Source organism: Kryptolebias marmoratus, linkage group LG15, assembly GCF_001649575.2.
Source record: "Kryptolebias marmoratus isolate JLee-2015 linkage group LG15, ASM164957v2, whole genome shotgun sequence".
Lineage (NCBI taxonomy): Eukaryota > Metazoa > Chordata > Actinopteri > Cyprinodontiformes > Rivulidae > Kryptolebias > Kryptolebias marmoratus.
In genome coordinates, this window is record NC_051444.1 from 4238078 (window position 1) to 4252110 (window position 14033).

General features: G+C 37.7%; 1 protein-coding gene across 1 annotated transcript in view; it reads left to right on the forward strand.

The window, feature by feature from the left end:
• gpc5a (glypican 5a) overlaps window positions 1–6416 on the forward strand; it is a 164208-nt gene extending 157792 nt beyond the window's left edge. The window contains exon 9 of the mRNA XM_017440511.3: window positions 3562–6416. Coding sequence (XP_017296000.1) covers window positions 3562–3716 — 155 coding nt within the window. The 3' untranslated portion in view covers window positions 3717–6416. The remainder of the gene's footprint in view (window positions 1–3561) is intronic.
• The last annotated feature ends 7617 nt before the right edge of the window (window positions 6417–14033 follow it).

The window sequence follows — 14033 nt, forward strand, 5'->3', positions numbered from 1 at the left end:
CCATCCATCCATCCGTCCATCCATCCATCCGTCTGTCCATCCGTCTGTCCGTCCGTCCGTCCGTCCATCCATCCATCCGTCCATCCATCCATCCGTCTGTCCATCCGTCTGTCCGTCCGTCCGTCCGTCCGTCCGTCCAACCGTCCATCCGTCCGTCCATTCATTACTACGGTCGATAGATTTTGAATGTTTTTAAATTTTCTCCTCTTTGTTCTTTGGTTTTTATGTTTCATATCTGTCTGTTTTTATGGTTGCTTTTACTCCCATACTGCTGTTTTAAAGAGAGATTTTATATATTTTATTTATTTGCAAAAATATATATTTTAGACTCATTACAATTTCTTCTTTTCCTCTCAATTATTAAATACGACGTGCCGGTTCTTCATGTGTGACACGGTATCAGAGGCAATAATAAAATACCACTATGCAACTAACGAATGCATAAACTAAACAACTTTTAGAATAAATGACCCTAGTCCTATTTACACTCATTTTATTCACAAGTTGAACCGATTATCTGAGTTCTTGATTAAGTATTGAATGAACAGTTTAAGGATTTGGAATGATTTCATCTCAACGCCCCTTAATTTCTTAGTAAATTTGTAGTGTAGTTAAAAAGGTTATCACGGGAAGCCTTTACTTTTACCATTTCACTGCTTTTATTCCTTTTATACTGCAGAAAAATATACCGGCGCATCATCTAGAATGGGACACTTTGCCTGGTGTTTGCAAACGTCTGATGTGCAGCACGAAAGCAGAAACGAGGTTAAACCTGGAAGTTCCTTTTTGTGCACCTTGTTAAAAATAAGAAATCTAATTGTGACTAACTGGGCTGCTCCGGAGCTCCTGAGGTTAAAACGCAGACCTGCATCATCTTCTTTCATTGTGCTTTGACACCAAGTTACACCTCATTATTTTTATTTTTTTCCTGGAATTTTGATTTTACCTACAGTATGTGTTACTTATGTCACAATACAGTTTAGCGATTACACCTCAGCTTTTTAATTAGCAGGTTAACGTTAAATGTAAAACCTTTTTCACCTGAAAGTGAATTACAAAAACACAAAATAAACAGACATCGGTCATTTCAGTGAATCCATGCTGAAAATAAATAAAAACAATTGTCCCCAGATGATCTATTTTTACAGTTATTGTTTGTAATGCCAGGTAATAAGCTTTAACACCTGTAATACCTTGGCAACAGTCTAATGGCTGTTGACACAAAGATGCACCCAAGATGCTCTCTGCCACATCTCTGGGGTAGGAGGTGGAGAGTTAAGGTGCCCTGTGGTTGCAACAGCACGCTATAAATAGGAATAGTGGAAAATCAGACTCCCTTAATGGTTTAACGGGGCTCTAATGTACTGCAGCTGTGAAATATGTATGAGGCATTTTAGCTGTGGCCATAATTACGAGCAAAACAAAAAAAACAACAACATATGATAACATACTCGTCAAAACCCCACATAGTAAATACGTTTGGGAGGCAGTAGAGATGATGCTGATCTTCTCCATGTTCTGCTTTGACTGTATTTTCTGTTTTTTCTGTTCGAGTCAGACAGAAACATCCCCTGAACCCAACAACAAAACCTTAATCTAAAAACAAAAATCTTTTATCCAGATCAAACCTTAATTCAGTTAATTTCTGGTGTTTTTCCTGAAGGATGGTTCAGTTTTAGGACTTTTGGATCAGTCACAGGAAGTTATAATGTGTTAACAACCGGATAGTTGAAGAACGAGCTGCTGTAACACTTAGAGATAAAAAACGACTGGGTTCATTTTATCTTTTTTTTTTTCCCCCCCTCTCCCTCTTAGAGCTGTTAAGGCTTGCAGGGCTGCTTGTCTCTTTCTATCCTCATTATCCCTCAATGTGATAAAGATGTTCATTTGGTTAATATGAGCTCTCTTTGTGTACTTTGATTGAAGTCTGGTGCAGCCGGGGAAAGAAAATAATTCTTACTGCAGTCAGTCATTCTCACAGGAACAGCCTGAAGTTAAGGAGGATGGAGGTCATGTGACCTTTGCCTTGTTCCAAAAAAAGATGTTTATTTTTGCACCTCTTCTTTCGGCCATCAGTCTTATTTAATCATACTGTCATCATTTTAAAATGAATGAATAATCAGTCCTCCTCTGCCTTGTGGTTTCACAGCAGCCTTTTAACTAACTTTTAACTAAGGTCCAGTTTATCTTTTCTGACTCCTTTTCTGTGCGGAGAAGGAGCATTGAGTTAAAAAAGGGACAGGAAGTTGTCATTGACCCACGTTTTGTTACGGAATAAGCACAGCACTCCCTCAGTTCTATTCACATATTCAATCTTAACTGTAAAAATGTAAAATATGTTTTTTTTGATTGACAGAAAAAGTGAAGACCTGATAGCTTTAGGTTTTAGCTTATCGAGGGGGCCTGTTTGCACCTTACGACGGAGGATAAGGAACAATCAGAAGATTATAAAAAAGGGAATATTTTTAAGATTAAAGTTGAAATGGAAAGATTTAAGTGCCAGTTATTAAAGCGCTTCACAGAAAAAAAAAGTCATCTTTCAGGACTAAACCGGAGAAAATGAACCCTGCTGTGCTCCTGAACTTGACTGTATTTGTTTAGTTTTTTATTGTTGTTGTATCCGAGGGTTATGGCTACACTTTTACTGGGTTAAGTACAATAAAAACAAAACATATTTGAAGCCGTCTGAGGAGTGCTTATTACTCCGCATGTGGCAGAACTCAGAACCGGTTTCAGTCCTTCACATTACGAGACTCAGACGTGTACACCAAGTCCTAACCTCAAAAATCTTCCTCTAAACATCTGAAGTTTATGAAACTAGTTTACATTATTGTTACAGTAAAACAGTGCAGCCCTTAAAACTTGGAGTTTTCAGCGTTTTAATGTCAAGCACTGAAAATCACATCCCAAAAATGAGTAACTGTGCAAAAATGTGTTATAAAAAAGAGACTATATTGATAAGTGTTATTTTTGTGTACACTTTGCACTGATTTACCTGTAGAAGTAATTTCAGTGCATTTATTTTTAATATAAAAATGTGTTGTGTGTTGGGACATGAAAATGGGTGCTGTTTATATTAAATTAAAATAAGACATTCTGCTTACTGCTGTAAACTACTTAGGCTGAACTGAGAGAAAGTCTGTGTGTGATTCTTTCAGCTTTTATATTTTTTTTACAGCAAATCCCATCAAAATAGCTGCAATGCTGGATCTAATTGAAAATAAGCACTCCTACCCCAAAAAGACACTTTTTAAAAAGGTAGTATTCACTGGAATTTAAATTCATATTTTAAATTAAAAAGCTTTTACAGCCTCAAGGTCAACTATGAACCATTAAATTACCATTAAATGGGCTTAGGGAAATGTTTCACAGGCAGGGAAAAATGTTGGAAAGATTTCAGAACTTTTCTGACCCTTTCTTGTTTTGTTTTTTTATATGGGATTTGCTGACTGTAAGAAATTGTAGACATCCTTCATGTCGAACTGCAACACGTCTCCCATGATGTCATATTGATAACGAGTATCCTTCAATCTGTGATTTTCATCTCTGCTTTCTCCACAGTGAGTCCAGATGTGACCGGTGATTACAAACATCATCATTATCATCATCCACCTGCCAAGGATTCAAAAATAGACAGCAGCTCTGGCAGCCTCAGACGAACCAGAGCCATCTGGGTCCTGGTGTTGGCTTGTTTACATTTGATCCTGGACTTGTAACAGCTGTCTTTTTGCAGCATTAAACTTTGAAACTGGATTTTTAAGCTTATTTATCCAGAAATAAAAGAGCTCCTGGATGTAAAGAGCTGCAACATATTAAAGACTTCCTGTTCCACGCAAGACACAAAACAGATGATGAGGAAAGATAGGATTCGACATATAAAAGACTGCATTTTGTAACTTTGAAAACTATTTTTATTAGTTAAATGGCATTTATGAACACTAATATTGATTTATTTATAAGATCAAAAAGTAATTGTTGTAAATGTTTGGTATACAATGGATTATATTTCTGTACATTCAGTAAATCTGTAAATATGTCATATATTTTACAGTCTGTTTAAAAGCTTTTGCGGTTTTGGTCAAAAGCAAAATAGCTTTTTATTGTTCTTCTGTCGTAAGATTTTCTTCTGTGCGCATAAACCAAACAGAATGATTTTATTTTCCATAGACAAAGTGCGTGAAACTGTACATAAAAACGTCAGTACCACAAGCGGTATAGAGTATATGTTATACAAAGAAAAGAAAAAACTTGAGCCATCACCTTTAAAAGTGTAATACATGCCTTCCTGTCCGAAATCTATTTAATTGGTATGTTTCAATTGTGACATTGTGCAGTAATACTACTGCAGGGAGAGGTGGTGTAAAGAGAGAGGTGGACAGGTGGAGATGGAGGGCAAGTGTGAGAATTCATACCCCTTTATTCTTTAGAAATAGATTAGTTTCCTCAGGAGTCTATTATCATCTTTCAAACCCAATCCAACTCTGCCTTCACGGGCCTGGATGGCGGCTGATAGCTCCAGGAGCCACCAGTAAGGAAGGATTTGATTGCTTCAAGTTGCCACCTGACTGCACAATGCTGCTGTGTTCCTTGCAGATTTGTGCAGATAAATGTAAAATGACTTGTTCCACATCTGCCGTGTTTGTCCGACGTGTGGCTAAGGGAGAGAAACACCCATGGATTGTAAAAATTCATTGTTTAGCTCACAGGCAGCACATTCAGAAAACATTTACTCTCCTTGTTTTAGAAATAAACCTATATTTATATATTTTTTTCATATTCAATAAAAAGAGAAAGTATAATGTTCATATGAAACCTAAAATTTGGCTTCAAAGAATAGTCTGCCCTATTTGGAAATGATGTTCTGTTAAATAGTTACCAGTAATTAGTATCAGCCGTGATGTCAGTCAGCAGGATGGAGAAAAGGGCAGAAGTCTTCATCCAGGCTAGGCTAATGGCTAACCAAACCAGGGCCTGTTTTATATCATTTTTGAGGCTTATTAAATTCTCTCAAAAAGGACATCCCAGTGTGAAATAACTCTACATTAGCTAATATTAATCCAATCCTGGTCCTTGAGGGCCACCATCCTGAATGTTTTCCTTGTTTCTCTGCTCCAACACACCTGATTTGAATCAGTGGCTGATTAACAGGCTTCTGCAGAACATGAAGAGGGAATTAAACCAATGAATCAGGTGTGTTGGAGCAGAGAAACAAGGAAAACATGCAGGATGGTGGCCCTCGAGGACCAGGATTGGACACCCCTGCTGAGGCTACTGGATGTGTCAGTCAGCCTGATAAGCACATGTAGTCAGTCCCAAAGTTTACTCAATTACCAGCTAGCAGCCTCAGCACCGTCTGTGCTCTGCACACGTACCACGGACGTTGTTCGGTGGAGCAAACGGCAACAAATTAGACAAAAAGCATCATGCAAAAGTTGTTTCATAAGCCTGAAAAATAGGCCCTTATATGGTAACTTCTGCCCTTTCCTCCTACTGTGTGCTCTGATGTCACGGCTGATAAGGTACTAACTCCTGATAAATATCATTTCATAAATGAGCAGACTGTAACTTTAAGTGCCACATGTTTTTTTGACTATTTTTGTTTTGTTTGTTTCATTCCGCTTGGATTACAGCTGTGATAATTTTGATTATTTGTTCCAGACTGACTGTCTGAGTGGCTGCTTGTCGAATTTGCTCCGCTCTCGTGTGTCTTTTTTTAATATTTACTTGGAAATTTTTATTGACCTTTTTTCAAGGAAGAACATTTAATAAAACAAAACAAAAACATCTGTCCAATCTAGTTTGGGTCTGAAGGGATTTCTGCTCGTAAATCGGACACTTTTTCATCCCTGTAATAACGAACGAGTGTGCTGACAGGACAGTTGTTTCTGTGTGGGGGAACCGCTGATTACGATTCCCAAAGAACAAGTCAGAAATCCAGACGAGCTGTCTTTGATGTGGGAGAGCAAACCACAAACTAAAGGAGAATTTTTCAATCATTCTCATCATTCTTGAGAAATAAGAGATCCTGGCAAATAACAGAGCAAGACGGGATTGTCGAGGACACAGCAGTAATATCTGGAATTTATTAGTTTTTGTTTCAGTAAAGCATAGCTGCAGGAACATATTTTGACCCCACCTCCTTTCTGCTTCCCTCTTATATTCATAACAGATTGAATTAGTCTGGATTTCTTACTCCACCCTGAACATCAAACTATTGAACCATAACTCTGTTCACCTGTGTTTACTTACCAAAGATTCATACGATGTCAGGCATTTTCTATACATATGATTATTGGGAATTTCATCCACCTCTTTCTTTAAAAGTTTGCCAACAGTTTTATTTTTGTTGCATTATTTAAGTATTTTTTATATTGCCTAATTTACATTTGGGAATTAATAAAATAATATTCAATACATTTCAGTTTGATACTTTTTTTTTTTTTAAAAGATACATTTCAGGGTTTAATATCACCCCGTCATGAACGGCAGGTAATCATGTTGATTTTTGAACAGGTCTTTATTTACTGGAGGTCTTTGACGCTAAGATTGCTCACAGGTGAATCTTATTTAACCAATTATGTTATGGCTTCAAAGCAAAAGGGGGTAAATATGCATGCACTATTTTTCAGATTTGTGATTTTCTTAAAAACAACTCTTTCTTACGCCTGTTTAACTACATTAATCTGCAGTTTAAACCTACTGTAAAAACTTAATATTTATACCTGCAGCTGATCAGAAGCAATACAACAAACCTGCTGCAGTACATCTGAGAATACAAATAGTTTTTTGTCAATAGGGTTGGGAAATAACTAAATTATTCAGTATTTTATTAGCAATAAACTGCAAAAATGTAAACATGATTGAAAATATGATCCAGCCCCATTGTAAGCATGTTTATCACAATAAATTTGCATGTGTAGGTGTGACACACAACTGTTGTGCTACTCTTAATATAGAAATGTTTGCAGTGTGAAAAACAGAATATATATATTTCACCTTTAGCTGCAGTTATCTTATTTCATTTGCATTTTTTTTATTTTTCCACCCTGAATACAATTTAAATGTATTTTTTCAATCCTTAAAGTATGACATCAGTTGTTTCCCTCAATAATTCAGGTAGTTAGGTTCCTTTTATGTGCACTGAAGGTTTTTAATATTTTAAGCGCACGTTCAGGTAAAGTTTAACATGTACAAATTTAATTCACCGTTCTCATTCCTCACACCAAATCTATTTTTCACCTCAAGTTCCCAAATGATAACGTTTGCTTGTTAAAAACCTTAAAGTAATTGTCTTACTTTAGAAAAAGTCACAACTTCTGCCTCAAACCAATTTAATCAGAAGTTGCCACCCTCACAGTCGTTGCTTTTTCTTTTCTTTTGAGCAACCGTGTTAATGACACCACTAAAGAATAGTGTCAGGTCTCAGACGACACCCTGCAGATGCAGAGGCAAAGGTGCCTCGAGGCTAAATATATGTGAGGTTACCGTGTTCCTCATGTAATTAAAGGAATTAGTTCAGTTGGACTTCTTGGGTGATTATCATTGCGACGCGACTGTTACACAGAAGGAGGCAGATCCTGGTGATTTAGTCGTGATAATGATGCTGCTCTCCTGCAAAACATGCTTACTTTTCCAAAGAATTATTATTTTATTCAACAATATTTCATGTAGAACAATGTTTTTACTGCAGCACTGTTTTAATTTTAGGAACATATGTCTGTTCAACCTGTTCTGAGCTCAGCCAAATGATTTCCCATAATACAGTGCTAATTGTGCAGTTAATCACAGTTTTTATAAAACCTCTTGAGTAGCACTTGTATTTATATTTAAAGGTAAAATATAGATACAAACTGACTTAGTTATTTAAGTTGAGTTAATAGATTATTCTCACTTATATATATTAATATTGACCGCAACAGTCATCTTTTGTAATTATGACAATTATATCTGATTAACTTTTGGAGTCAGTCCAATTCAAAATGGCTACCACTGCTAATCAAGCTTTGCCAACACAAAAGTAGCTATGACTCAGTTAATTTATATTATCTTATAGTGAGGTTTTAAGTTCAGTTTGGGTGTTGCATTAGCCCAGATTCATCACTATAACGGATCACATTTAAAACCTCAGCATGCACGGCGGTGGGCAACATGCATTCCTTTCAGGGATACTAGTTTTTAATTTTTTATATTTTAGCTTCCACCTGTCTAATGTTCCTCATGTTTGTTGAATACTCAATTAGAAAAAGTTGTTCAGGTGAGTAAATACTGCAAGTATGACAAGGCTCGGTGAAACCAGATTCAGTACAGGCAGACAAAGGCAAAGTTTTAAAATGTTTATTAAAGCCGCTACGCTAACAGGAACACTAGTTCCCTGAACTGCACTCTCAACGTGGAGCAGGTAAGACCGCCGAGGGCTGAGGGGCAGAGACTTTCAGTGAAGGGCTTAGACTAGAGCAGTGGTTCCCAAAGGTTTTCTTCTGGGCCCCACTATGGATTACAATAAAATCCTGTCCCCCCCAAAAAAAACAAACACATTTTTTGTTTTCAAACTCCAGTGAAGTTTATTTCACTCTTCAGGTTGCAACAAAAACCTTTTTTTTTTTTTTACTGTGAAACACTTTCTTTTTTTTTTTTTTTTTTTTTAGTTCTATACTGTTGAAGAGTATTCTTTGCTTTCAGTGTCATTTGAAACTTTTTTTTTTTATTTGTAACAATAGTCAACTTTGCTATCATCAATACATTTTTAAAAAGCCTCCGTGCAAAATGGGGTTAAAAACTTGTCCATTATGCTTAGTCGGGGGGGGGCAGCACACTTTGGGAACCACTGGGCTAGAGGGAGAGTCCAGGGACAGGCGAGAGGTCAGAAGTGAATAGCCAAATCCAAAAAGGTACAAACCAGTAGGCGTAGTCCAGGGTGGGGAATCGAGGTCAGTTTCCAAGGGTCAGAGTCCGTGAAGGTGTCAGGCAAGGAGCAGGTAAGGGTTCATGATCATGGACTGTGTTAAAGTGCTGGACATTTACTTGGGGTTAACCGTTGAATAATCTGGCATAGTCTGAGACTGGAAGGTGAGCTTATGTAGTGGCATGAACAGGTGGAGATGATTGCTGTGATTGCTGTGGCTTGGAACCCGGGGGCGTGGCATGAGCAATGAGACTGTGGAAAAACACTGAGACTTGGACATGGAGGCTGTGCTGTGGCAGCAGGAGGCGTGGCAGGAGCAGTGGAACTGTGACAAATTGGTCGTATTTTTTTTTTTTTACTTCAAGCATGCTTTTGTTCAGATTCAGGTTTATTTATTTAAAACAGGAAAAGAACAAAAAATCATCTGTTTGTCCCTCGGCAGGCTGGTGATAAAAGATATATATGTAAGGCTTTTTACAAGCGAGTAGAATCCGTATAAAAGTGCACACACAAGATGTGTGATGTGTACTGATAAATCATGACATTGCAGAGCAGGTAGAGCCCAGGACGGCAGCAGAAGTGACGAGATTGTTCATATAAAACATGAATAAGAGACATATGTCCATAAAATATTGTACATGATTACTACTGAACATGTTAAATATGATTACAAAGGTTTATGTACATATCACGCATGATTAAAAATGTGGTGTCCATAAGCCTTTTGCACATATAAAATATAATTAAAAGTAACTTTATTGCACGTATAAAACATGGTCACAAGACTGGTAAGCTCTGAGCCGAACCTTCATTTCACCTTTCAGAGCTCTGAGGTTGGTGCTGTCCCTTATAGTTGGAGGGAGTTCATTCTGTAAGATACCACTTTTTATAGAAAATACATTTTGGGAGTAGGAGGTCTTTCTGAAAGGGATCTCACAATCCCCCTTGGCTGCAGACCTTGTTCTATAGGTTGTATTACTTTGTACCAGACTTCTTTTTTTTATTGGTATAACTCTGCAACATCTCTTTACTTGAAGCCAGTTCTCCAGCAGTAGCTTTAGTTTATCTTCTGTACATTTTGTTGAGCTCCTGGATAGTCCCAAAGTAGCTTTAGGCACAGCAGCTCAAAAGTCTTTTTTACTGAGAAGCATCTGTTGACTTCTCTGAGAAATTCGCAACCTTCCCACAATGATTTGAATCTAAGGTTGTGGTTTTCTAATGCCTGAGAATTTTTTCCTCTAGTAAAAAAAAAAAAGTTATTTTTTCCTCAAAATCCACGTTCTCACCTTAATATTTGAATTCTAACACAAAATCTTGGAAATCAGAAGCATAATAAAACATAACAAAATGATGTTGGACAAATTTAAATCATTCTTATGGAGATTTTTCACGTCATATAAAGGAGTTTTTATTTTCCTTGTTGCTTTTATGGGGTCGTAACATAGCATTCGATGAAAAAAGCCAGTTCCTCTGTTACGCTGTGCCCTCATCTCGACACTTGAATCTGTGATCTCATGCTTTGGTGAGCAGTCATGACCACAGGCGAGCGTTGCAACAAGGACTGAGCAGAAAAATGAGATCCTTGATTAACAGCTCAGCTCTGACCTTGGAGTCCATTTACAGCCAGTGTCCGCAGCTTGAATTTGGTCCACTTTTGTGCAGTCACTGAGGAATAGAACCGTAGTACAGTACTTCACTGTGGACTTTTCTGGATGGGCTTCCCTTAGGATATAAAAAAAACTAACACCACTGCACCATACAATTCTTAAAAATGAGAAGAAATAAATATGTGTACAGCTTTTCCCTGCTGTCAGTGACCAAAAAGCAAATGAGACAAACAACTACTCAGCTATTTAACCCAACATGCATGTTTTAGACTGTAGGAGGAACCTAAAATAGAAAACTCAAAAGAACAGGGAGAACATGCAAGGAGCACAGCTGTGATTTGAACCTACAGATAAACTGGGCTCTAAATGTTCAATTTCAAAAGCTCAGGTCCACCGCAAAATCAACTTTCTGTATGTAAAGATTGTACAACGTTGGCTTGATTTTGATGGATGACTTTTAAAAGCAGCCGTTCACATCATAATTAACTCTGCAAACACAAAGGCAGGAATCCACTATACTGCATCACAGCTTCACTGTTTTAACACGAAGAGAAGTCAAACTTACCATAGACTAATTTAAAAACAACATAAATCTTACTGGTTGGACATTTAAAAGTAAATCAACCACCTGGAATGTATCCAGGGGCGTCTCTATTCTGTATTTGTAGCTCTCCTCTGACTGAAAACATTTAAGGCAAATGTCCCGATCTAAAACCCACACTGATGATGAATAATAATTAAAGAAAAACTGGTCTTTATTTCAAAAGTGCACTCTAGCAGACTGAATCATACAGGTGGGGGTGGTTGTTGGGTATGATGTCAGCGGTGGTGAGCAAGGAAATAATGTGCATGACCTAAATTGCAGTTTTGTACACTGTACACAAAAATGAGCAGTAATTTTTGAAACATGGCACTGGAAACTGCAAGCACCCAGAAATCAGTGAGAATGAAATGGAAAATTTGTGGATTTTCTCATAACTTCCCTCCAATGAGTCACAGCCCAGAGAAATACCACCTAAAGTGATGCGGTGAGCAGCTTCCTGTTCTTTAAAGAGTAATGAAATGTGGATGTTTAAAAATTCATTTCATGTGGGATGGTTTCAGCTCGGGACAGCATGGCCCACCACAGAGTTCAGACATAAACCTGCTGACATGTTTTAGATATGTTACGCTCCGACTTTCTCATCATCAAAACAAAATAGCAGTAAATATCGTTTTTGCTGTACTCAATTAATCAAAATGCAAAAAGAAATCTTTGATTATATCAAAGAAGATGTTATCCTCTTTTGAGTATTGGTAATTAGGTGTATAGAGATGTGAAAAGTGTTCTGGAAAGTAATAATTTGATCAAATTTGTCCACGTTTGTAATTTCTGAGCAGCTTTCAACTCTGCAGTGAGTTTAATGACATTAAACTTTGTGGTCTTTAAATTCACTTTGAGTTAAAGCCTCAGATAGTTATGAGCCCATTGTCTTCAGAGTCTTTTATCTTTGCATACTAAGGAAAGGCTCCTGGGACCTTGTGAGCAGAATAATGCTGAGCACTGCCTAAATGTATACAAAGATTAATTTCATATTCCCGTTGAGGTTTCTGTTTCACCAGAAAAGATTACTGTGACCTTGACAACAGCGAACGTTTAGCCCCAACTTATAAAAGGAGCTTTAATCATCACGGTGCAGACACATGGAGCACTTTCATTTTCAAAGCTCTTCATGGTAAAGTCAGTGTTTTCAGAGGCTTAACTCCGAACACAAGACGTACGCCTGAAAAAGTCAAAATTCAAGCGAGTGCAAATATTTTTTATCTAAAGAATTAAAATGCCGTAGAATATTTGAACTAGACCTAACAAGATTTTCTTTGTCCCCTTGTATTAATGCTAAGTTTAAAACAGAAATATTGTTTGTTTTTTTTAAACTCTTTTTCTGTCTTAATAACACACTACATTTCTATATAATTTATTCAGTCAGTGGTTTTGATCCTCTTTCTTCAAGCTGAAACATATCAGCCTCAGAATATAGAAGATTAATCCCAGCTTCATTTTTATTTATTTTTTTTAACACAGTGGCTTTTTTATTAGTTGTACAACATTGTATTTGTTTGAACTCCCTGTTAACCTTAGAGTTGCCTTAATCCTCGTTGGCACAGATTCAGCAAGGTACTGGAATCATCCTTCAGATATTTAAACACAATTAAACACAAAGTTGCGGCATGTTTGTGATGTTGTTCTGCAGGGTTACAAAAATCCTTTGTTGGACCGACCTCTAACTCTGTAGAACTCGCTGTCACGCTAAAGAAACCAACTTGAGATGACATGAACTTTGTGACATGATGTGTCTTTCTGCCAAATGGAGCCATTAGAGCAGGGGTGTCCAATCCTGGTCCTGGAGGGCCACCATCCTGCATGTTTTACTTGTTTCTCTGCTTCAACACACCTGATTTAAAACAATGGGTGATTAACAGGCTTCTGCAGAACATGAAGAGGTGATTTAGCCACTGAATCAGGTGTGTTGGAGCAGGGAAACAAGGAAAACATGCATGATAGTGGCCCTCGAGGACCAGGATTGGCCACCCCTGCATTAGAGGATGGGTACATGGTGTCATTTAATGTGAAGACACACAAAGTGTCAAAACAGGAATTTATATACAGGGGTTAGACAATGAAACTGAAACACCTGGAACATCCCTTTCAGACAGCTTCCTCTTGCGTCCACAGTAAATCATTTTGGATGTGATTCATCCTTCTTGGTGGTATGCTGACATTACCCTGGACACCGTGGCTCTTGATGCATCACAAAGACTTGCTGTCTTGGTCACAGATGCGCCAGCAAGACGTGCACCAACAATTTGCCCTCTTTTGAACTCTGGTATGTCACCCATAATGTTGTGTGCATTGCAATATTTTGAGCAAAACTTTGCTCTTACCCTGTGTGAAGTTATATAAAATGTTATATAAAAGTTATATAAAATGTAAGACCATGAAGTTTCTATTTACTGGAATTCAGAGTCTAGAAGAGAAATGTACAGGACGAATGATAGGTTGCAGAGAGCACGTCTTGAGATGACGTCATGAAATCCCGGAAGCAACACGGCAACACACCACGAGGAGCAGGGAGATGGAAAACTACTAGACGAGACTAATGTTTTGCTTTTCGAGTAACAAAAGTACATCGAACAGGAAGTTAGATTGAGACGTAGGATGAGTGCTCTGAACTTCGGTTAGGGTCTCCCTTTCAGCGCTGAAAGTGAATAAATGTGTTTTGATTTTAAGATGGACTCTTGGCTGTTTTTGACTCTCTTCCTCCGTGCATCTTCCTGATCCCGTGTGAGGACGGAGAGCAGGTGTTTGAGTATCTTGGGAGTTTTTATCTGTCCATATCACCTGCTAATTGAACCTTCACACTCTTACTGGTGCAATGTGCAATTAATGAAGATTGGCCACCAGGCTGGTCCAATTTAGCCATGAAACCTCCCACACTAAAATGACATGTGTTTCAGTTTCATTGTCTAACCCCTATATATATATA